We start from the raw sequence: 25,097 nt of genomic DNA on the forward strand, positions 1-25,097 counted from the left end.
TTCCTCGAAAAAGAACCCTGCATCAATTCGAACACAGCCCAGACTCCTCCGCCAAGGCCCCAAAGACATGAGGCACGAACTGTCAGATCTCAGGCAGGCAGTGCAGTCAAATGGACATTCCAGGCCGCGGAGTCGGTTGACGCAGGGGCATGGGGTCTTCTCGAAGAACCAGCGTCAAACACCACACGACTAACCGGCGGGCGCGCGTGGCATCGACGAGTCCCATTGTCTTGGGACAAATACCCCCCCCTCTTCTCTCATGTTCCTGTTCCTGGAATGCGAGGGGGGCGGATGTGAGGCACTGGCCACGTCGCAATTCTGGAATATGCGGGAAATGGATCCCCTCCTCCATCTAATGCGAAAGGCTGTAAAGGGATGTCAAGAGAGACTCTTAATCAGGTCAACCTCTGTAAGCTTTGGATCCTGTTTCTCGGTTCTGTCGCGCTTTGACACATCCTCAGCTGAACTGAATACCTCGCAACCTATGCCCCAAATAATTTAGGAAAAGGAGCAACACGAGAGGGTTGGGACGGAACTGCTCCGATACAGTGGATAAAACCCCCCAAGTACCTGCAGGACGTTCATGATTAAAGTTTACAGTTGTCTTGAACGCTGTAAGCGAACATTTCCCGGCTCCAAAAACACGAAGTTATAGTGGATAAATCGCATCTTCTCCGTAAACTCCGTCTCAGCTCTTCATGGGAAACTGCTTAAGAGTGGCGTGATGTAACATGTCATTACTGTAGTTGGCAACTATCGACAATTTTGAGTTCCCATGATCGGGTTTTTGGCAGCGGCGGCATGGACTGCCAAGACAGGTAATGTTGATGTCTCAGTTTCTTCAACCTGAGTGGCTGGACGGAGACCCAGGATCCTGGGATCTGACCCTCGGTAAACTAGCTGGCATTGCCTCGTCAGCTGAGTTGGTTCAGTATCATGTCATGTTACAGGTCTCTTACAATGACGTTGAGCATTGTGATCATGATTGGAGGGCTAGATATACCCAATCTGGATAATCGTGTTCAACGATTCCCGGTGATCGGCATCACTCGAAATGGATTAGACGAATCGAAAGACTCGATACGCGGAACAGCAAGTGACATTCGTGTTACAAACGGTTGTGAATAGTTACAAAGCCGTTGACTTAGAGTGCTTCAAGATCTGACTTGGCTTCTCTCGAGTCAAGAGACTATAGAAACTCTAACATCAGAGTTTAACGTTCGCCCTACCTCCTAGGGAAAACAAGTTCGCCGTTTAGTCTTGGCTTCCATGAGTCGTGATTGTTCACTAGCAAAGCCCCGTGGCCATCAGTGCCGGCTCCTAATAAGGTCCCCCGAGGCTAATTTAGCAACGCCAGATCCGTGTGAATGCCGAAGCTAGCATCGCCCATCCCGAACGCCATCCGCTTATCGTTGACTCCTCCGGCGCTAAATACATCATCGCTTATAACGAGGGAGCAGGGATCTAGATAGTCAAGTTGGTGAATGACTCTCCAAAAACCCCCCTACCGCCAATACTGTGCAGGTCTACTTTGCGGCATCGTCTCCAGAGTTGACACTTCGAGACGCCCCAGCCAAAACCCGTGAGGCGACCCGGGGGGTACTCTCCGGCTGCCAAACTCCCTCTGCAGCTCCAGGTATTTGGCCCTCCCATCCAGTCGGAACCGTTTCAGCTCGACTAGGACATCCTTCATAGCCTCAAGATTGGTCCGCGTCGGCGTTTCGATAGTCGGGGGCATCACCGCCATGCACCACGCCGTGTGAAATACCAAGGCTGAGGGGGGTATCCCCGCGAGTGTCTGTTCAGGTGTCGCCGGTCCGATATGGTCGCGGATGTGATGCTCCAGCACCAACCTCCGATACTCACCTACGACAGAGTTGCCACTTACCTTGGGACCAATCCATACCTGTACCTTGGTAAGCTGCTCATCCAACGAGACGTCTGCACTCAGGTATTCGGGCTCGTGTCGGACCGACTCGTCCTCAGACTGAATAGGTAGACTGGAATTCAGGGTCCGGCCGATCACAGAGGATGGTCTCGGAAGCTGTTGTTGAACCTCATCGTCAAAGAAGCTGAAGCCTTTATCCCCTGAGTTCAACAATTCCTCAGCATCCAAGTCCTCGGCCATGGAGAAGCCCTCCTCGAAGGGATCAGGCTCAAACTCGAGCCGCAAATGTCTCAGACCGGCCAGCGTACAAGGTCCTCGGCGTGATTGAGCATCCGAGATGATTCGCTCCTGGGTCGACAACAACTTCAAAAAGTTGATGAGTTTACCGATCAATGGGCCGGAGGACTGTCGCGGGATTCTTGTCAGAGTCAAGGACGTCAAGCGTGGGTTTGTGTCTGGAACTAGGGCCTGAGGAAAGGCCTTCTCGGACCGCGGCAGTATAGAGGTCTCGGCGATATATAGGCGAGCCATAGTAGAGAGACCATCAATCTCCAGCGTAGGGATCTGCGTGACGACCGAGTGATGCAGCCTTACAGCCCGCAAGTTTGACGATAACACGGGCCGTAGCGTGTGTACGTACAAGTATCCATACAACTTAGCTGTCCTCGACCAGGCTCGCGCAGTGGCCTTTGAAGACGGGACCAGGGGCATTGAATCACAACTGAATTGCTGCAAGTGTCCGCGGCAGAGCGTTAGCAACTTCCGAATCCCAAGCGACGAGATTTGGTTGTCGGATAGATTCAGATGTGTCAGGCCTCGAGAGGACTGGAAACTGGCCGAGGCGAGATAAGGATCCTCGCCTAGGAGGCCCCTACACACACCATCTGCCGAGTCGGACTGGATGGGGCCTCTCCCGTCCAACCTCTTCAGCTGGTCTTCCTGCGGCAGGGTATCATGGGGATCATATGAAGGTGCATCAACAAGATGACGCTCCGGGTGATCAAAGGAACCACTCCAAGGTGACTCCACCACACGGATCCAACCTCCGTAGTCTGGTGTGACCCTTCCGAATTCCAGCTTACCCTCAACGTCAAAGTGCACGTCGGAGCGCAGATCAGTCGGATACAGGCACCGGGCGCCGAGAAACTCGAGTGCATGATCCGTCAGTTTGTTGCTGCCGAGATCAAGGCTCCACAGGCGCGTCTCAAACTGGGTGGTCAGGGCCTCGAACGCTGCATCATCAACCTCCTTGTGCCGGATTTTCAGCACTCGCAGCTCCGGCAGCAGGTCCCGCTGCAAGAACGGCCGGACGGAGCCTGGGGTGCCAGAGATGTCAAGGTACACCAGCCCGCGAAGGCATTCGTATGACACAAACTTGGTGGGAAGCGGAACCGGACAGTCTGCCATGCTCAACAGCAGGACATGCCGCTCAGTGTGCATAAACTCTGCCGGGTTCAAATCCTGGCGTCCATCAATCAGAAAGCAGGACAGATTTGGCAGAGTCTTGACGGCTTCTCTGAGGCTATTGTTGGGGTTCCTCCCCATGTTGAATGAATAGAGACCCCCAGCCAACCGCACGTCAAAGACCCTCGCAAGGCTCCTCGTGTCAGGCCTCATGCGGCCGAGTTGGCCAAAGACACAGTTGAGCAGCCATTCGAGGCCTAGAACCGTCACGTCAGCAACAGGTCGAGACGAGGCTCTGCAGCAACAGGCTCGTAACTTGCCATCTTCAGAATCTACGCCAACATCTCTCCCCGACTGCGCAACATCCCGCCATAAGCGTGGGGCAAACATGTCCCAGAAGCGACGGTTGACGCGGCACAGGGCAGCATAATCACGAGGCGAGATGTACGGCGCCACAAGGCGGAGCCAGTCGACGGACACGGCTTCCTGGTAGGAAGGAAGCGAAGTCATGGATCTTGTGTGTATGCGCTCTTTTTTTTTATTTTTTGGATGAAAGTTTCCCTGGGGAACAAAGAAAGGGACCTTTTCCGGAAATGCACAGTAACTTGAGGCCTGAACGGCCCCCGCTCCGATGATGGTGCCACCAACAGACAAGCACAAGCAAACAACCGGAGAGGAGGGGGGCTGGGGGCGGCACGTGCCTGATTGAATAGGCTATAATCAAGAGATGGGAGATGAATGAAGCTCCGCTGCTCAGCTGTTGATGAATGTCGCGTCGGCTGAAGTGGAGGATGAATTTCGGATGATGAAGGTGGAGGATTGATTACGCTACGCACAGTCCTCTTTGTGAGCCTCCACCTCCGCCAACGCCAAGAGCATCCAGACTGGGATGAAGTTGATGACGCCGAAAGGGCCAGTAAATTATATTCATTAAGCGACAATGAAGAATGATGAATCACGATACTTGTAGACATACTGTATGGACTAAATTCTTAGTGTAGTTTGACAACTCAGAGGCCCCATACTGGACTGTAGTGCGCAGCTGGTGATGGGGGCATCCATCAATACCCATCTTTTCACCTCACCAATCTTTAATGCGTCATGATGCAACACTCCATCTGGCCCTGATCGCCCTAGGATCGTGATACCTCCCCAAGATCTCTCTATTCCAAGTTGATCGCCAAGTAAATCTCTCCGGCAGGCTACACAGCATCTCTCTCCACTATATCTCGCATCTCTACACTTTCTTCCTCCACATCTATCACATCTCGCAAAAACAGAAGCAATTGTCAAATCGTACTGTACTACGTGAGAGTCTCCGCACGGCGTACGTCTATCCCCTCATGCCAGGCGCTGAAAACGGTTGTGTCGTCTTTTCTTTTTTCTAGGCCACTTTCTTCCTTTTTCTGTCCTCCGTTTTTAGCTGCGTCATTGTCACTATCACAACTCTGGCGCGTGGCTTTTCTGCCCAGGTACGGATCTCCCTCGAACCCCTCCGTATTCGCTACAGGTACGAGCTGAGCTGGGCTGAGGAACCAACAGCAAACATGTATGTATCACGGCATCTGCTTCCTGTGTCGTCTTTTGCCGATGGAAAATCAAGAGAGTTTCGGCAGTGGGATAAACTCTATCGAATCACCCGTTGGAAAGTCCACTTGCCGCTGCCCGGAAAAAAACGTTGACAAAAGATCCCAGCTGAAGCCATTCCCGCTAGTCTCCCGTCGCAGGCGAGCGCCACCCCTCCAAAGAGGCAAGGCTCGACAGACCCTCTGTCATGTCGTCTTGGCTCCGTTGACCACTCTGGGGACTCGGTCGGAAGCTGAACTGATCGCCGAGGGAGGCTGAATGGATGGATGAACCTGCTGTTGGTGTTGGTTCGAACATTGATGGCTTCAAATAGTGGACACTATTCAATTCCCCAGAATAGATAAACGCATAATCCCCAAAGCAAAGAAGACAAGCCCGTCATCTGTGTGTCTGTGCCCCTGGATCAGTTACATGCTGTGTTAGGTTCCAGAGCCTTCTTCCGAATCAACCTCGTTACACAAGCCTCGTCTCATCTCGTCCCATTCCATCCACCACACCCAACACCACCACCACCACCACCACCACCATCTCGCATGGATGTCAGTCAGTCAGAGTAAACATGGCTTGAGACTGGACTGGACCCCTCTCTCCAGCTCAACAATAGCAGCCAGCATAGACCCCTCTCCCTCGCACACAGGGTCCACGGCTCTGTGTCAGCCCTCTTTCTCAGCCCCCAATCGACAAGCCCTCCTCACCTTTCCATCACATACACTGTTATTTCTCTCACATAATACAACTCCAAAGCGTTGAATCAAGACAAATGCAATGCAATACTACTATTGAGCCCCTAACGTCTGCAGATCGTCACCCATTCCCCCTATCAGCACTACCATTCAGCCCCATAAGGCCAACTCTTGGCATTATGCCAGTTCCTCATCATCGACTGGTCTACTTTACGCACTTAGTGCCAAAACCAAAGCCATGGTGAGCGAGCGAACGAACGAACGAACGAGCCCATCACCATTTCCTCTCTGCCCCCTTATGCAATCTCCGCCATTCTGCATGCCTCGCCCTGTGCATCAGCCTGCAGTTGTGCATATCCTGCCACCTATAGCACACGTTGACCCTTTTCTTTTCCTCAACGGGCGGCGGCGGGTGAGAAGGGGGGGAAGGGGAGGGGCCCCTTGTCTCCCATCCCACATGCTCTCACTCTCCACCACGGCCCGCAGAGCATGCGAGACAGTCGACCAGACCGTCCATCGGCCATTGTTTTTGGCCCTCGAGCTACTCTTGACTGAGTCCTCGACTGCTTTCTCTCCACTGCAGCCAGTCAGTAGAGGTGGTCTACATTCCTCGCGTCGACATTGGTCGGGGCAAAGACGCAAAAGACGCCATTGACATTCCCTCACTATCAGAACAGTAGAACAGACAGACGCGCACTTTTCACTAGACCAATCTCCCTCCTCGATTGGCATTCTCTCAGTCAAACGCCATGTTTTCGCCTCCCAGATGGTCACCGACCAACAGCAGATTTGTGCAACGTATCTACACGTCCAGTCACTTGTCAGATCCCGAAGCCCATGGCGCCCTCTCCCACCAAAACCCAGCGCAGTGGGATACCTAACACTTGGCTGCATCTCGCAGAAGAAACGAGTCCGTGTGTGCCCTCAAAACTCCGGGCCCCGGCGCCGGACTGGCTTGGTCTGGTCTGCTTTAAAGTGGTCCCTTTTGACTCGCGGATCGACGGTTCCTCGCCCGAGATCTGAGACAGTATGGGGTCTCCGTTGCAAGCGAGCATCCTCGCCCGTCAATGATATGCTAGGAACCCAAGCCGCAACTCGGTGGCTCAATCTGCGTCAGGCTCCTTTCTTGTTCCAATCAGAGGCTTGGTTTCTTCAACCTCGCGTCTATCATATCTGATATCGTTTGCCTCATGTCGCCACGTCCCCTCTTGGAATAGGTAGCCAGTCTAGAGTCCAATGCCAGCGTTGCCAAACTACCACAAGTCTTGATGCTAGCTACTTGCCTTCGTTCCTGTCTCCCTTGGTCTCTTTAGTCCACTTGGCCACCAAATCTGCCTTGATCATCCATTCACCATCGTCATATCTCCGCGCCATAACTCCACGTCAAACCTCCACTCGACGCCACCTCCATCAAGTATTGCCTACTATCATCATGTCACGAAGTCTCAGAGTCCTCTTCAAGCATTGGAAAGTAAATGGTGAAAATGATTCATCTTTTTTGAAATACTAACTGGGCTTTCCTTTGCTCACTCCAATGCCCGCCACCTCATTTCCTCTGAACCATTCCATCATCAAGAATGTGGAATACAGCCGTGACAAGAAACCCAACAAAAAATTGACAAAAATGATTCCTCTCGTTTGACACCGATACAGAACCCCCATGAAAAAACGCCTCGACACCGCCGTTAATGGACTTGGTTGTGTGTGTACAACAAATCATGCAAACCAACAAAACAAACCCTTACCGCCTATTCTCAAGTTCAAATCGTACAACCATTACAGCTTCAATCCTTTCGTCGTCTCTTTCCCCGTCGTTGCTCTTCCCAATGGAGCCTCTTGCTTGAGCCACGCGTTACTGTGCTGCTTGTGGCGTCGACATGACGGCCAGGCTGCAGATGCTATAAGCCTCTCCTCTCTTTTCCCAGCTCCGCTTCTTATGTCGAAAATGTTGAATGTGAATGTGTGTGGCCAAATATGTAAGTAGGTGTGTGTGCGTGCATGTCTCCAAGCGGATGGTGCGGGTGTGTTGTGCTGTATGTCTCATCTGAGCGTCTCCACTCGCTCCTCTCGACTGTCTTGTTTTCTCGCAGGTGGCGAGGGTGCAGTTCCTTCAAGCAAGGTACCCGGCGAGGATGAGTCCATGTGTTCTGCTCAGTACTCGGGGTCCCGCTTCTCAGCCTTGGCCTTTGACGGTGCTCGTCGCTTCCGGCTGCGCTCCTCCTGCTCGATCACAGGAACTGCCGCTGGGATGAACTCAACTCCGCGGTTGCGGCTGTTGGGTCGTGCGTGCAGCTTGCGGTGGTTGTTGAGGTTGTCCTGGCGGTTGAACTGATCCTTTCCGCAGAACTCGCAAGAGAAGCGGTTGGGGCCTTCACCGTGAAAACTATCAAGTCTTTGTAAGTCACTGTGTTTGAGGCGCATGTGTGTGTGAAACCATTCCACAAGGGAGGTTAGTACTCACGTTTGCTTGTGACGCTTGAGATGCTCGTTGCGTCGGAACGCCTTGTGGCAGCCAGGGTAATCACACTTGCACATGGCCCTCCGGACAACATCAACTTGTGCGGATTCAGGCTTGTCAGATCGCTTCCGTGATGATCGAATCTGGGCACGCTGGAGCTCAGTGGTCTTTCGCTGGATCTCGTGCACCATCATCTTTCGCTGAGCACGCATCCGGTTGGGCGAGTTGGGGTCATGCAGAGAATAAGCACCCAGCGGAGACTGGGAGTGTCGGTCCAGGTCAAAAGACTCAAATTCGCTCGAGAGCTGCTTGTTGGGGAAGAAGGAGATGGGGCTGTCGTTGGCGCAGGACCAGGATGAGGCGGTGTCGGCGGCTTCAGAACCAGATAGGCTCTGAGTGGGGGTCATCATGAAAGAGGCTGCTCCCATGGATGCCTCTGGAGAGTATCCATACATGCCAAAAGAGTTGGACGGTGTCAATGATCCCATGGAACCTTGGTGAGCCATGTTCATCTCAAGCATCTGCTCATAATCGAAGCCGATATGCTCTCGCTTGATGGGAGTGTTGGGAAGACCATCCGAGAAAGGCATCTGCTCAGGCTCTGACTTGACAGGGCCAAAGAGGAACTTGCCCATCGAGGATGACGGAGGAGTCAGCTCGGTCCGTTGCGAGGACGCGCTGTAGGGCCCGTCAAATTCCATGGTGCCGAATTCATGAGGAGTTGACCGTCGAGATGTAGGCGTGAAGGGGTCATAGGCGGACGAGGCGGATGAGAAGCTAGTCGAGGTTGAAGGGCAGGACATGGGTTGGCTGCACAGGCTGAAGCTGTCGTCCATGTCGAACCGGAAATCTGACTCGAACTGCATCTTGATGATGATAAAAGGGAGTGTGGTGGTGAAGGATTAAATGGTAGAAAGAGGAGTGTTTGAGTAGGTGTATATGTCTGAGTCCCCTTGAAGAGAAGGGCAACAGTTCTCAGCGTTGTTCCAAAGTCTGAAGAGGCTCAGTCGAAACAGTCAAGAGTCTTGGTGCTTTCAGGCTCTGAATGATCTGTGAGTCTTGTCGGGAATGTTTTTTCGACAACGACGACGGACGCCCTTGAAGATATAGAGAACGAGGTGGAATGGGCTCTGCTGTAAAGAGACCTGCGGGCTTGAGACATCCACTCTGCAGATCAACCACGGTAGATCATCAAATGTACCTGGTGCTAGTCGAAAGTGACCGAGAGACAAGAAGTGCGCTGCAGCAAGCAAGAATGCGGACCGGGGTCGATGGTCTGTAGCCAGATCGAGATCAGTCCCCCCAGGAGTAGGGCGGGAGAGGCGTGCTCCACTGTGGATTCTGTACAATATTGCTCGCATAGAGAGGTGTGATGTTTTGGACGATGGTGTATCAGTTATCACCAAGTGTCCCTGGGGATGTTTCGCCGTGCCCTCGAACACCCTCAGCTCGGCTAGCACACAACTAGTTATAACAAGAGCAGACCCGATAAATAGGCCATGACAGACTTGGCACTTGATCCGAGCGGCGGGCACTTGAGCACTTGACTAGAGCCAAGGCCAGAGGAAGGCGCAGGACGTTAAAAAGAGAGAACAAAGGATATCGTAGTGGTCGAGCTACAGTGAAGAAGCATGTTAGCAGCGCCGGCGTACGAGCCAACTATGGGCGTGTGCCAACGGGGTCCCTGACGCCAGTGTGGTTCCTTGAAGCCACACCTTACCAGTTGAGCCTTTTGCCCTGGACCATGTTGCGGATCCCGACAGATGATGAGGGAGGAGGGTGGATGTCATGATGCGCACACACCGGAAGCCCAGGATCAACATGGCCCACGACCAAGCAAGAAACGAGATCGGACCCTGCATAGTTCATGAGCCGTACCCCACGGGGTGGGCTCTAGTGAGGTCTGGCGCCAGCCCACTATCTCGCCCATCTGCCACTGGGCCTGTCAAGCCTTCAACGCTATTCACCACACCTCCCCCTCCATCCCCAGAAAGCTCAGCGAACCCCATAGCTGCCATGATGGGTGCACTTGGGCGGGGGCATATCAGATCTCGTTCGGGACGCCGATTCTTGCCCCCAGCTGTAATGGACAGGACACCGAGGAATGGGACAAGACTTGGAATGGACCAAGCGAAATTTCCGCCTAAAGGACCGTCGAGCTGAGACAAGGCTATTCTGGCCGAGAGGACCCGAGCTGTGTGTTCCTGAGCGTGCCTGGATGTGTAACCTCTCAAGGAGAGACAGGCCCCATTCAGAGTGCTCTGGGTGTTCAATACTCGACTCCCTTTGGCCCTCTCAGGTAAAGCATCAATAGCAAAGATGCCCTCAACAGATGAAGATGTGGAGACTTGGGATGTCTGCAAAGGGGGTAAAGCAGTAATCTGGCCCTATTTGGGAAAAGCAATGAGACTGGTGTTGCGGCGCAGGTCTCACTCAACGCGACCTGCGGCTGTTCCTGAGGGCGCATTATCAATTGTGACGGTACGTATTCACAAAACATACTGTCCTTGGACCCAGTGACCTTGGGGAGCCGGCCGTCGGGTTGGTTGGGTGACCCCTGTTCCGATATGGACGTTTCGGAGCGTTGTGCCGTTGACAAGCAACGCGGGAAGACCAACGTCGGCCTCTCTCTCCAGACTGATCGCCATGTGCGCGGGAAATTCGTGATGTCATTCCACGCTCGGCACCTGTGCGGTCCAACAAGGCTGGCAGCTAGCTGGTCAGGCTTCAGGTCCGGTGAAAGAAGAAGCAGCGACTAGGTTGCAGCGCAGGAGGGCGACATGGGTGCGGTCAACCAACGTGCCTTGGTGTGGTACAGGCCGAATAGTGCGCATCTTGAGAGGACGAACGGCCTCGCGCCGAGCTAAAAGACGCGTGTGAACATGGGAAGGGCGGCTGTGGGGAGTGAGAACAATAGAAAATGGGCATCCAGGCCCTATTGACGTTTGAGAGATGGTCAGCCCGATCCAGAGCCTCACGGGCATCAACTACCGTAACAGGTTTACTGTGAGCCACGCATGGTTCTCGTTATTGACTAGCCCCAACGCTTGGAGAACGGTCGTTGTCCTTACGGACAGTGCGCGCTCCATAAACGCATCCTCAGGTTACTCAACATTAGCTTGGCAGCTGGAGGCGCTGGGAGGCTGTGGTGTGGATTGTGGTGGGCTCGCCAGGGCTGGCCGATCGAGTCTACTCGGCCGGGGAGGCCAGGCCCTGGCCAAGCAAGGTGCCGAGGCGTTCAAGCTGAGAGCCGACGGCCAAAATAATGATATGTCGCTCAACCATGGTGGACGCTTTCTCAACTGTCGGGGAACTTGTCAGGTCCGAGAATCTGTCAATATTGCGGACTCGGGACCGCAGTTGGGAAGAGGGCAAATGGCAATAGTTCCAGCTTCCCTCGATTCCCTCATTTCCCATGTCCTCATCTTTTGGTAATATCTGTAAATCTATCGTCTTTAGAAGGGTTAAAAATTTGAAGGGTTAGAGGGGTAATAGAGACGTGCCCGTGTCTGTGGTCCCTGAGAACGCGAACGCGCTTTGGAACAAGGGCGACTGGAGTCATAACAAAGGGGCAGATAGGAGCACTTCGTTAGGGCGCTGGCGGCCCCTCGAGCAAAACGGCTAACGCAAGGCTCACGGGAGTCCGTTCGTCGCGGCAGCAATTAGACAAGGCTCTTGGAAGCACTGAATCATGATAGGACAAGATGCGTGGTTCTGTCATCGGCGTGGAGCCCGGTGGTGACCCCGTCGCGGAGGCCGCAGGTCAAGGGCCTCTTAGCGTTGCCGGTCGATCTTCCGGGGCCGATCCAGGGATCCTCCTGGGAAGCTAGGAACCGAGCAGGGCAGGGAACGGGGGTAACTTTAGGTCGTGGGTACCGGACAGGCTGAATCGGCTCTTCTCACGCCCCTGGCCGGCTGACGGTAGGTTTACGGATGAGACATTGAGATGGATTGGCGGTTTGTAATAACTCAGCCCATCTCTGGGAACTACTGCGCAATACGGCCACCTAACGGAGTAGACGGGAGGGACGAGGAACGACGGTATGCGCACTGACGCGTGTCGCACTGTGCTGCGATGCCCCTTCCCATTTGGGACGGTGCCCTGAACTGCTCCTGCTGTTGCTGCTCCTCCTGCTGTACCGGCAACGCCGGGTTCGGCCCCCGCCAAAACTGTTCTTTTTCCAGGTCCATTTTTTCTTTTCATCTCCATGATGGCTGTCGCCTCTATCTGTCTGTCTGGGCTGTCTTTGTCGGCTTCCAGTTTATTTGCACTTCATTTCTCAACGTCCTGTCGAACAAAGAACGCCTGCTGCAGCGAGCGAGCGTGGCACTGAGCGTGGCAGCTGTGCCTGTAATCCAACCACATACCTACTCACTCACCTCCTGCATTTGCTCGTCATATCGTAAGTTTTTCAGGCACCTCAGAAGCCAGAGATGGGGATTGACTGCTTTGACGCGCCCTAGTCCGATAACCATATCCACTTCCCGCTCAGTCTCACGTGCTTCAATCCTCCTAGTCCCTCAGCACCCCAGCCATCAGAGCTGGTCCCCATCGGGGCTTCGGTTGCCTGTCCACAGCTCTCTTCAGCTCCATTGATTAAGTGAGCACTGGGTAATCCTCGATATGGATCCCAGGCCTCGTTCATCGCCGTTGTCATCCCGAAGTGGTCTTGCTCCGTCCCAGTTCCGACACTAGATATCCGATCATGGGATGAGCGTTTGTGTGCAACCACAGACACACTCACATGTTTCGTGTCACACAGGATCAAACGGCTCTCGTTGTTCAAACATGCAAATCTCTTCAAAGCGGCGATCTCATGTCGACTTGCTTCTTGGCCGCACAAATGTCATCATCGATCTGCCAGCTCTCTACCGAGTCTCACCCCGCGTCCTCTGGTCCGCGACTCTCCCTCCATCTCCAGAGTGACAGGCCCTGCGTCTGCTGCTCCTGTCGAGACCTTGTGTTGGATAATCCAAGACTCGACAGGTCCTCGCAGAATGATCAGTCATATCCTGCCACCACTGTCAAAACCAAGGTGTAATCAGACAAATGTGGCCGCCTACTTGCGCCATCCACGCCCTCGCACAGCACCGTTGCTTTTTTCCGCCTCCCATGGCCGGCCCTAGCGTCATCTGATGAACAGGGGTTCCCTAGGTGGTGGTCCCTCTTCCGTTCGCCGAGATGGCGCTGGAGAACTCTCTGTACGAATCGTACAAGTGGCCCAGACACGATATCTTGGGTTCACCTCTTTCAGCCCAGATGCGGAGGCACACTCACTACTTGCTAATGGTGTTATCATCTTGTTGACTCTTTTGGGACATCCCTTTGGACAGGCGGACGCGTCTTGCACAGCTGGACTAGGAGCGTTATTGTGGCTATTGCCTATTCAGTGTCTGTCTCCCTTCCAAGGGTTTGTCACGGGCACCACAAGCTACTTCTCCTACTCTCCCTCTTTCTTACTTTTCAGCATCACCGAACGTCTTACGCACCTATTGCATACTATCAAGCAAGCTACTGTACCCTCAGCCGTAAGCAGCCAAAAGCCGATAGCCTAGCGGCAGCTCAATGATCAATCCGCTCAGTAGCGGTGGCTCCCGCTGCGGGTTCTCGCCAGATATCCCACAACAGAGCAGCCTGTGACAGTCCAATGCAACCATTTTTGCGGGCTTGTAGCGCCAGCATTTTTGCGATTTTGATATATGACGGGAGGCTCGTCTTGTCCCCTGATCTCCGGGGCCTTGCCCCTCGGGATGCCGCCGGCAAAGGCCTCTCCACACGGAAAGCTTGGCTCGGATTACACTGCAATGCTGGGCATGCGACTTTTGGGTAGCTCCCGCACGCCTCGCCTCTCCAGTGCCTGGTGGACTCTCAAATTGTTGCTTTGTTTCTAGTAATGGTCCTCGGTTCCCCTCGCGTGGTCCACACTGAGTCAGGTCCAACGACCCATCCTCTCCCATACCTACGAGGATCCAGACTCATTATTTCTTTGACTTGGGAGCTGTGGGATCTCGCGATCGCCGATTCGATTCTCGATCCTTGGGGATGATGGCACACTCGGCCGGCATTACTGTATCTCATCTCGCAGCTTTGGTGTTCCACGAGGATCGGAGTTACACTGCATGCGAATCTCCCGAAGCTTGACGGGAGATGACCAACATGAGCCGCCAGGGGTCCCACGTCTACGGTGGCCCTTGGGCTTTCATTTACTGATTTGGCCTCGCCTACGGTACAAGCCTCATCTGCACTCTTGTGTCTGCTGGAGGGGAGGCAACCCGCCACCCGTGTGCCTACCACCTACCTACCTACCTATCCATCGCCACTGTTACACCCGCTCCGGAGTATCTTGGCCGTGACACAAACAATCTACACTCTGAGAGATTCTGCACATCATCTCAGCACGGCCTCTTGTGTGACGTTGGGGCTTCCTTTTCTGATTCAACCGCACCTTGTGTTTCCCAAACCCGCAAGTGGCTTCTGACGCCCAGAACTGCCTTCAACCGTTGGCAGTGGAATGTTATTAGAGCGCCTCGAGGTCAAAGTGACCGTTGGACGCGTGCCCACCGGCTTCTACAAGTGTGGCCCGGAGCGATACCCCAATCTCAGGCCCTGTCGCCGCATCCTCGCCTGTCCATGCAACATGCTTCAAGATGCTTCCCAACATGCGATATTGTCAGGACAATGATCCTTCGTAATAATTCAATTTCATTTCAATAATCAACTAGGAGGGATATTCCCTCCTAAACAGGGCCACACCTCGGAAGTCCAAGGTTGTAGGGTAGGCGGAGGTGTGGTTGTGGTACCCCAATACCACAATACATGAAGGACCGGCAATTGTGTTTGTTGAGGGTGCTCAGGGTGGTCAGACCATTCTGCAACGCCTCATAACTCTATGTGACATGATAGCTCACATGAAACTCGCCTGAGGTCCGTGAAGGGAAATATCGCTGTCTCGTCCCAACTTGCGTTCTCGCCTCCGCCCACTTAGAGCCACCTGAATGCATATCAAGCTCTACTAGAGAGTGCAGTTCCGGCGACTTGCATGATAGCCACCTCTCAAGATCCCAGATTCTGCGCGAAAAACGCTCCTGCAGACGATGACCTAGCGCCTCGAACGCCGCAATTCAATCTAGATGCTGCGAGAGGTAAAGCCTCAGCTTACAAGCCGAGATGCCGAGTTGACAACTCTTGGGGGTCATGGGCACCAGACAAGACGCCCACAGTATCTCACTCTTGAGCGTAAATGACCTGTCTCCACGATGACCATGATTCAGCGTGGCCGTGGATTCATAAATAGGCATGCCACATGCCCCCATTCCCAAGCCCCCCGAGTCTTTGTCCCCCAAACCCAACGGTTTTGTGATTTTCCCTCGTCCGCCTCTGCCCCCGACCCAGAATGTGTACTATCTGGAGAGTCACCTTTTCCTGCCGGAAGCCTGACCACGAAGAGTTTATAACCCGGTGCGATCGTGGCCCTGACTGTCCTGTCAAGAAGAATTTGTCGCCCCCGGACAGGGGGGAGCGGGTGGAAACATGCATGGTCGAAAGCCACCGTCAAGTCGATCCTCACCTACCAAAGCCCAAAAAGTAGGCCCAATAGGTGAGGAAGCACTCGCCCTGTGGTCTGGTTCTTTTCCGCTGACAGGAGATTATATAACATCAGTCGGGCTGTGGGGAGGTGTGCCCGCCTAGGCCTTGAGCCTGCGGCGCGGACGACAAGCCGGAATATAGCGGGCCAACTGCTGAATCCTACCCCAAGTCCCGGCCAAGAAGCTTCTGGAGGATACAGAACATGGGCCACCTCCTATTTGGGGGCTTCATGGCCCAAAGTTGGATATGCTTCTGGTTAGTGACTCCACCCGTACACGGGCAACGCGAGTCATCATGATATTATCTCAACGTTTGAGAGTCCCTGGAGGACAGAAGTTGGAGATGGGGTTCTTGGCGGTCCTTTACACCTTTGTGTGCCATTTGATTATCGTATACGGAACGAGAAACGGGTCCGGTGGTGCGAGTGATGTGCCGCAACTGCCGACGTCTCCGTTGGCGGACCGAGATTTGAACACTTTCAAGCTAGCCTGGAGCAATGACAACGGAATATCTGCACAAAGCAAAACTCTCGGAACCCTCTAGTTGAACTATGGCGCCAGTGCCATGGGGTACACGGGAGTTGGCTGCTGCACAAACCTGGGTCGTCCGGCCGGCTTGCCGGATATAGTAAAGATGGGGAAACCTAATGCAAAAATCATACGGCGGTCAGAGATTCCCATGTTGTTTTCTCTTGCAGATAAGCAAGTACCTTGCGTTTTCGATAAGGCTGCAACAGTCCGGGGTTTGCGTCGGGTATGTATGGGGCCGACGAGCGGTCTTGGGCAAATCGTGTAATCCTCCCATAGGTTTTCTCCTCTCGGCGCCTATTACAGTGCAGGGCCAGGTTTCCTGCATATCCGCCTCGTCTGAGGTATGGTGGGTGATAGGCTGAGATTTAGGTAAAATCCCCGCGGGAAAAACGGGCATTGTTGGACACTATGCCCGTAACGGTTTCTGAGCAACTACATGTCCCGGAATGGCGGGTCGGGAAGATGTGATCCGGAGGATCTTAGTCAAAAGGCTGCACAAGGACAGGGGGTGGGAGCCTCGGAGCAACTCAATAGAAATACGTGATCCGGAGTATCATGAACCTTCTTGACTCGGTCCGATACTCTGTTTGGAATCCTGCATGACTGGCAGAAGTTCTATGCATTTCCTTTTCCGACAATATCTAAGTTCACTTTTGTTCCTTGTGGTTGGGTTAGTCCACCACCGCTAGCTCAGTTTCAGCTTCCATGTCCTCGAGCACCTCATCCATCTCGGCCTCGGTAGCTTCCAAACCCTCGGAACTCATGAGCTTGTTATCCTTGTCCTCAGCTGCACAGGGCCCGGTGATTAGCGCGGCTCAAAACGTGGTGGGGGCGGGAATGTGAGACCTACTTCGACGCTCGACAAGGAGGTTCTCTTGAACCTCGCAGTCAGTCAGGACCGATCCGTCGCCAATCACGCATCGCTTTCCGAGGATGCACCGAGTTAGCTTGCAAGCCTTGCCGACAACTACACCTTCCATCAACAGGCACTGCGAGAGCTTGGCTCCTTCATTAATCTGCGAGTTCGCTCCCACCACGCACTCCTTGATGGACGTCTTCTCCTCGACGGTGACGTTTTCAGCGATGAGGCTGTCCTGCTTGGTGATGGTGGTACGAGGTTTGACGCCTTCGGGGTAGGCGATTTTCTTCGCATGGGCATAAGGTGAGGCGGCCTCGGGACCAGTCTCCTCCAGTGACGGCAACTTGGCCAGCTGAAGTGAGATGGCAAGCAGCAATTGAGCCGTGTCCACGCGGCGGATCAGCGGTGCGGAGCCACCAGCCGAGTGAACATAGGCAACGATCGGCGGTACCTCGAATGGGGCCCTTTTGTCGGGCGACGACGACTCGCCCTCAATAGAAATCCCTGGAGTCGCCGAGTCGGCGGCGTTAACTTTCGGGGAGTGTTGCTCGAGGCCGTGTTTTCCATCCGGGCTGTGCTCCCTGGGTGACACAGCGCCTTCATGGGAGTTCTCTGCCGTCTCCTCGACCCGTCCGAGGCCGCAAACCGAGTCCATCTTGAGCTTCTCAGCCAGACCCGACTGCCAACCTGCCTTGGCCCACCATCCGATGACGTCCTCGCCGATACTCTCCAAGCGCTCGTTCTCCTTGATAAAGTCCAGAACCCACCGGGGGAAGATGTAGATGTGGGCGTCTCTGTGGGTGGTAAACATCCGGATGCGGGGGTGGGCTCGCAATAGACCATGGCGAACTGGGAAGCCCTTTCTCTCTTCTGTGAGATCGTTCAAAGAATCGGTCGGCATCGAGTACACAACCTTGGAGAGACTGGAGAATAGCGACCCCTTGGGAGGTGTGACAGGCGACTTGGGGAGGGGAGTCGTTGCGACAAAGTCGGTATTCTCGCCCTTGACCGGCGTCGTAGTTTTCGTGTCGTACCAGACACCCAATCCTCCACTTGGGAGCGAGCGGTGGCCATTGGAGAGTCTTGAGGCTCCCAGAAGGTCAGTCAGGCTGGCCGACTTGACCATCCAGGACTGAAGGAGCTTCTCTCCACCGAGTTCGCACACCAGATCGCATGGGAGAACAACAAAGTCGCCAGTAACAAGTTCCCTGATTTCAGGTAGCCTCAAGATCTCGGCTGTGCCCGTGTTCTGATCAAGATCTGCCGGCGAGAGAATGTCTGGCCGGGGTAGAGGCAGCGCCGTCAGGTAAGGGTTGGTGTTGAGGGCAGTGGTGATGGCAGCGGAAGCTGTTGGCGGGCAAATAAGAGTGATGCCTAGGTGGTATTAGATCTAGTATCATGCCTTTAAAGCGAAATGGCATATATGGCTGTCCGGCTGCAGGGCAGGCTTCGGCTCTCAGCACTCAGCTGTGACTCACTCGTGATGCCCATTCGATAGCAGAAATCGATGGGATACCAGACCATAGGCCGGTTCGCAATCGGCAAAAGAGCCTTGGGGTTCTCATCGGGGTTGGAGGTGAAAGTCGGAAATGACGACCCAGGCCCGCAGAGAATGAGGGCTTGAAGCCCGGTTGAGGGCATCGAGACAGCGTGGGGCATGATGCCGCGGGGTGCCCTGGGCTGAAGTCGGTGTTGAGAGGTGTTGTAGCGAAGTGAGGCGTCTGTAACTTTGCGGATATGTAGATCTATAGTCCAGCGATCGAATCGGCCTGCTGATGCTCGGGTGCAGGTCGCAGCTGAGTCGTTTTCATTGACATGCAGTGAAGAGTCACTCAAATCATCGCCAAGACCTCAAAAAAGTAGGTGGGATGTCCCACCTGTGGCTCAACGGCCACCGCACCAGCCACAACTAGTAGCCACACCTAACGCCTGGGCCATTCACGTGCCAGAGCTGCAAGGCTGACCTCGGCGCGGATATTCAATAGTCCCCCGCAATGTTGCCCCTGAGCTCATCGGACCTCGGGTTGTTGACCCCGGGTTGGGTTGCTGGGGGTGGATGGCCTCAGCTCCACCCTCTTGTTGATGTTGGTGATACCAGCCACCGCGTCTACCGATGAGCTGTATTTGACCATAAGATTTCGTTTTCATCGAGGCGGCGTCATCAATCCGTCGCAATTACCACCAAGAAGTATCCCTCGAATCTTCAACGACGTTACGAGGCCCTCCGCCCCCCTCTGCCACCGGCGCGTCCCCTCCACCTAGCGATGCGACAGTGCGCCGCTTAAATGTCTCCCGATCATGGATCGTCGCGGTCGCGACGGGGAGTTTGGAGCCACTGGGTGCCCCTCGCAGTTACTCTCACGGTCGCAACTGTGGGTGTAGCAGCTTGGGTATGGAGCCAGCGAAAGGACGAAGATGAAGACGAGCACCTTGCTGGACTCGACTACGACAACCAAGCTTATGGCAGCGGCCAGGCTCGCCGCTCGGGGGACTTGGGTCGGGGCGATACCAGAGGACCGGAGAAAGAACCGCGATCCGAAGAACAGACTCACGGCATTAGGCAGGTGGATGAAGAAGCAACAAGCTCCGGAGGCTGGCGACAGTTCATCGACTCGACAGGTAAGAGTGTAGCCGCCGGCGTCGCAGCTACAGGCACAGCCATGGGCAAAGCCTTGGCCTCAATTCGCGAAGAAGACAAGAGTCAATATGGCGATGGCAACCCCTGGTCGGAGGAAGCAGATGCTAAGAGAGAACGAGCGCCTGCGACGGCACCCTCGCCCCTCGTTGGTGGCAAGCGACGCAAGACTGTCGCTATCGTAGTCTCTGCCGATACTCAGATTGGACCCGAGGATGACGACCCATTCCACGAGCACGCGGTAAGGAAGCCTGACATTGAATCCATCTTGGGTTACTAACATGGCACCCAGTCTATCTTGTCGCACATTCCCCGACACAACGACTTTTCCAAAGTCAAGGTCTTTGTTTTGATCTACGCTCCAGGTCTGAAGGACACTACAGTGGATACTGCTACGAGTAACCTTCCACCAGCTTCACTCAGCTCTTCATTTTCTAACATCGGACACGATCAAGCTCAAACTCCTGGCGAGGAAGTGAAGAACCCTATGTAAGTTGTTACCCTGTTTATGTGGAATCCTACTAACCTTTCAGGTCTTCTGGAAGCCCTGGGTTCAACTCTGTTTACTCGCAGGCTTTGGCTCTGGTTGAGAAGGAGACCATGGTTCTCCCTTTCACCACGCCCAATGGCCATGTTCACATCCTCCGTCATCTTCAGCCGGAGGTCATCTACCTCCAGAAGGCCCTGTCTGGAGAAGACGGCAGCACCATCACGACTCTCCAGACCTGGCTTCGTCACGATGTCATCCTCGTTGTCGGGGCCGACGGTGGCTCTGGTGGTCTGGCAGATAGTGAGTCGGAAGCTGAGAGAGCTGGAAAGAGCCAGGAGTGGTGGCAGAGGCCTGAGAGAGTTGGCCGAGGGCGCGGTGTTGTGGTTGTTGATAGCACTAGGCTAAACGACGACTGGGCACGCCGAGTTCAGGGCCAGGAGTGATTGATGAACTGGCAGAAGATACCAAGCTTTTGACATTTAGTTATGCGAGCAGGATAGGAACTTATGTAGTTGGAAATACGGGACATGCTGCTTTTTGTTGATGAAACTGCTCAGAACCTAGTTGCATGATTATTGACTGAAGAAAATAACCATTATCGATATTTACAACTGCCCGCCTCAACTCCCTCGAATTCCCATCCAACACTCTCCCGATGCTGGTTGCCGCGCTCACGTGACCCAACCTTCGGCGTCAGCCACCTCAGGCCAGGGAACGAACCGCACCCGTGATGCGGCGACTAAGCGTGCAACTTCATCAAAAGAACACCTGACTACCATACAACACTACAGGCTTCTGCAGACGTCTAGACGGGCGTATCGATTTATCCTTGGCCTCTAATAGATCATACCTATTGATTTTGAGTTGCGCTGCATTTGACGACCCGCGCCCTCAACTCCGACCCCCTCGGCTCCTCCAGCGTAACTCCAGGCGACGTGCGACCAACATCCATCATCGATCAAAGGCATCCCGACCTCAGACCTGGCGTCGCGCCATTGCGAATCCATCATCCATGTTTGCGCCGTGATATCATCACTTTGATTGACATCGATCTGATAACGGCGGCCGCGAGAAGCCGTCTTACCTGCTGCCCCCCGCGGCGCAGCGCGACTTCAACACGATGGCGCCAGTCGGACCTGTTGTCCATCAAAATGTCGCCACAAAAGCCAAACGTCCCATCCCACCGGGGATCCAGACCAATGGAGTTATATCTTCCTCGAAATCCTCGCCCTCTCCGTCAATGTCGGCAAAGAAACCACCCCCGAGCGCGAAGCAACCGCCGCACTCTGCCAGCGAGCGGGCTATAACCGCGTCAACCGTGCGTCCCATCAACCGAGCACGCCGAGAAACTGCATCGCAACTCGCCGGCAGGCATTCAAGAAACAGCGCTGGCCTTCGCTCAGCATCCATGGCTGCAGAGACAACGCCGCACGATGCGGAGCCTCCACCTTATGGTATACCACCCTGCTGACTGACGTCTTGTCCGGTTAGCCGCTAACTTGTCCACAGTGGTTACCGACAGCTACATCCTGAAGAAGTTCGCCGGTCGACCACCATCACTTATAATTCATATGCACCCGACACATTTTCGATTCGATAACCAAGATGGCATGTTTCCGTACAAGTCACCGATGAAATTGTTCCTCGATCACCTCCGGAGTCGCACGGTTCCTCACGACCTTCTCCAATATCTTACTGATGCGGGTGTGCCATTCTACGAAGGGTGCCTCATTGTTCAAGTCCACGACCACAAGTCCGTCGCCCAAGCAAAGGATGTCTCCAAACCCACACCACCCAAGGGCTCGGTGGTGCCGTCGTCCATACACAATTACAACCAATATCTCACACCTTCCCCCTTTGTCCCTTTTCCCAAGGAAAGTTTGTCCTCGGACGGCAACGTTAAGGGTGGGGATTCGAAGGACAAACTCGCTGAAGAAAAGAACAAGGAAAGCACTGTTGCCGTTCCCGCTCCCGAGGATGTGAAAGGAAAGACGACAAAACCGAAAGTGTTTACGGTTGTACTGCATCCTACTGCACTCAGCCTCCAGATGGACTTGTTGATCAAGGGTTCTACTCCCAAGGACAGCGACGGCATCTCTGCCATTCCACCTCCAACGCCAATGTCCATAGTCCCGCCAACGCCGACTGCCACTAGCATGCCACCACCGGCTAAGCGACAGAAGCGTGAAAAGACGGAACTCGACGGGAGCAACATCCATGCTGCAGAGGGCCAGATTCTACTGGCTACGACTGCACCTTTGATGCTGGAGCCAACCAAGAACATCGAGGAAACCATTGTTCTCCTTGAGGCAATGTCTCATCCCAAGCACTCTGAAGCGCCGCCGCAGCCCAAGACTCGTAAGAGGACTGTGGCCGAGGTGGCTGCTGATGAAGCTGCAGCCGCTGAGGAGGAACGCTACATGCTCTTTGGCGACGAGCGGTTGTCTTCAAGTGTTGCTGGCGCTCAGAATGGCGGCGCAGCAGATGGAGATGCCTCGGGAGGTGCAACCTTTGAGCCAAGATTCGAGAGATTCAAGGTTCTCGCCGATATCAAGCGAGAACATGCCGAGAAGAAGGAGCAAGAGAAGCTCAAGCAGCAGGAGAATGACCGAAGACTCCAGCAACAGAGACAGCAGCAGCAACAGGAAGCGGTTGTACTGGCCCAAAGACAGGCTGCAGAGCAAGAGCGCACTCGACGAGAAGCTGCTGCTAGGGAGGCTCAGTTACGACAAGCAGAGGCTCAGCGACAAGCGCAAGCCCGCGCGGCCGCCTCTACGCCAAGCAACCAGAACAATGCCAGACCCAACACGGCTCAACCCCAGCATGCCCATCCCCAGAATAACACAATGGCGAATGGAGTCACCAACGCGGTCAACGGGGCCGCACAAAACGCCGTTGCTAATAACCCACAAAACCAGGCCCAGCCTCAGGCCCAGGCCCAACCCCGGTTCCAGGCTCAGATCACACAACCGCCGGCCTCTTCTCCCGCTGCTCGGCAAGGTACTCCTCAAAACATGTCGTCCCCTATGGTCGCGAGCGTCCCAATGCAGCAGACCAACTCTGGAATGGCAGTAAGCCCGCCACGACCAGCCTCGGTTGTCCAGAATGCACCTATGTCGGTGCCCATGGCGCATAACATGTCTTCTAGAGGCAGCCAGCAGAGCCATCCATCTGGAACACCACGCATCCCTCACTCTACGCCTAACATCTCTCATGGCACGCCTATCAACCGACCTGCGATGACGTCGACCCCTCGCATGACTCAGGCCAGCCCGCCCCCTAACATGATGGCGCAGAATTCGCAGATGGGACAGGCCATGATGATGAACAACCAGAACATGAACCAGGCGAACCAGCAGGCCATCGCCCAAGTCGCGGCTCACCAACGAGCCATTGCTCAGCAGCAACACATGGCGGCAATGCAGAATGGTGTTAATAACGGCAACATGAACGGCCAAATGTCACCCCAGCAGCAACAACAGATGATGCAGATGATGCAACGCCAGTTGATGTTGCAGCAGCAGGCGCAACAGTCCCAGGGACAGCATCAACAAGCACAGCAAGGCAACATGATGACCCAGCAACTGGCCCAGCAGTATGCCCAGCAGATCCAGAACATGTCAGGCAACCAGATGCGGCAGATGACGCCACAGATGCAAGCTCAATTCCAGCAAATGATGCGCATGCAGCAGGTTAACGGCCAAATGGGTAACAACATGCAAGGTCAGGTTAACGGCCAGATGATGAACGGAAACAACGTGAACATGCAGGCTCTTCAGGCCATGCAGCAGCAACAGGCTCAACGGCAGGCTCAGGCACAACAAGCTCAGCAACAGCAGCAGCAGCAGAACCAACAGCAGCCTCAGCAAGGACAGCAGCAAATGGGTAATAACCCCATCCAGACTCAGATCCAGCATAATGCGCGGGTTATCTACCACCAACTGCTGCAGCAAGCCATTCTCAAGCACGGGTCTCAAGACAGGATCCCGGCGGAGATCAATGAGAAGCTCAAGCAAACCAGCATCTCACGAGCTCAAAATCTGTTCCAACAAGGGATGATGCAGCGTAGGAATCAGCAACAGCTCATGATGCAACAGCAGCAGCAACAACAAATGCAGCAGATGCAACAACAGCAGATGCAGCAGCAACAGTTGCAACAGCAGCAAATGCAACAGATGCAAGGAATGAATGGCATGATGGGTCCCCAAGGAGGGATGTGATGAGTGTCGGGCAGAGGAAGGAATCGACACGCCAAGCAACAAGCTTGATTTGCATGGGCTGAGTTGGAGTTTCGGCCAGGCAGTGTATTTGTTATTTTTTTCAAGGGTTCTCTTCGACTTTGGGAGTTGATGTTTTATACCCCGCGGAAAGCGTTGAATTCGGATCAAGGGTTTTCAATCAAGGCCATCATCAATGGAATGGATACATGTATGGCTCTCACAAGATGGGTGGGCTTGGTCATTAATTGCTAGGAACGGCAATGGGTTGGTTGTTGCATGGTGTTTTCGGATACGCTGGGAGATGATCGTTTTGCCAAGTAGTCTTAAAAATGGATGCTTTCACGAGTGTATCGACAGGTCTAGGTAATGAGTATAAACTTGATGAGTTATTTTTTTTTATCAGCTTGAAGCAACTCGGGACAGTCATCTTGAAGGTTGGTGTTGGGTGCGCAGTCGCGTCGAGTGTCACGTGCGTGGAAGTGCCGGCGCAAGATGACACAAGCGCCAAGGCCGAGAGAGCAAGCTTGGTCATGTCGTCGACGCTAGAGACCCAAACCCGCGATAGCTCAAACTCCAGGCAACGCAACGTGACCATTTCATCACGCATCTGCTCAACGGCACGCGACAGATATTCCTCCGACAGTCCCTTGGTCCTGAAAAGGCAGCAGCATTTCCGCGGTTCCTTTTCATCCGGCTTGCCGCATCGCCCCCGGCTTCGTCCTTTCTATTGACACTTCTCCTATCTCGTCGTCCAG

At 54.2% G+C, this 25,097-nt stretch overlaps 5 protein-coding genes across 5 annotated transcripts; 2 read left to right on the forward strand and 3 right to left on the reverse strand.

The window, feature by feature from the left end:
- Positions 1-1,504: 1,504 nt before the first annotated feature.
- LRP88_07605 (uncharacterized protein) lies at positions 1,505-3,802 on the reverse strand (the record flags this gene model as incomplete). The annotated part of the gene is made up of 1 exon (XM_083244127.1): positions 1,505-3,802. The coding sequence occupies one exon, from the start codon at positions 3,800-3,802 to the stop codon at positions 1,505-1,507; it is 2,298 nt and encodes a 765-aa protein (XP_083098621.1).
- Positions 3,803-7,713: 3,911 nt separating this feature from the next.
- Positions 7,714-8,856, reverse strand: LRP88_07606 (uncharacterized protein; the record flags this gene model as incomplete). The annotated part of the gene is made up of 2 exons (XM_083244128.1): positions 7,714-7,945; positions 8,024-8,856. The coding sequence occupies 2 exons, from the start codon at positions 8,854-8,856 to the stop codon at positions 7,714-7,716; spliced, it is 1,065 nt and encodes a 354-aa protein (XP_083098622.1).
- Positions 8,857-16,809: 7,953 nt separating this feature from the next.
- On the reverse strand, positions 16,810-18,656 carry LRP88_07607 (translation initiation factor eIF2B subunit gamma; the record flags this gene model as incomplete). The annotated part of the gene is made up of 3 exons (XM_083244129.1): positions 16,810-16,925; positions 16,989-18,344; positions 18,476-18,656. 3 exons carry the CDS (start codon positions 18,654-18,656, stop codon positions 16,810-16,812), a joined length of 1,653 nt encoding a protein of 550 aa, XP_083098623.1.
- A 626-nt stretch (positions 18,657-19,282) lies between these two features.
- On the forward strand, positions 19,283-20,565 carry LRP88_07608 (uncharacterized protein; the record flags this gene model as incomplete). The annotated part of the gene is made up of 3 exons (XM_083244130.1): positions 19,283-19,873; positions 19,925-20,121; positions 20,178-20,565. 3 exons carry the CDS (start codon positions 19,283-19,285, stop codon positions 20,563-20,565), a joined length of 1,176 nt encoding a protein of 391 aa, XP_083098624.1.
- A 677-nt stretch (positions 20,566-21,242) lies between these two features.
- LRP88_07609 (Spt20 family-domain-containing protein) lies at positions 21,243-24,342 on the forward strand (the record flags this gene model as incomplete). Its single annotated transcript, XM_083244131.1, has 2 exons — positions 21,243-21,440; positions 21,661-24,342. The coding sequence occupies 2 exons, from the start codon at positions 21,243-21,245 to the stop codon at positions 24,340-24,342; spliced, it is 2,880 nt and encodes a 959-aa protein (XP_083098625.1).
- Between the last annotated feature and the right edge of the window lie 755 nt (positions 24,343-25,097).

This window comes from Fusarium phalaenopsidis (assembly GCF_050370095.1).
Source record: "Fusarium phalaenopsidis strain FUZ10S chromosome Unknown contig_32302, whole genome shotgun sequence".
NCBI classification, from domain to species: Eukaryota; Fungi; Ascomycota; class Sordariomycetes; order Hypocreales; family Nectriaceae; genus Fusarium; species Fusarium phalaenopsidis.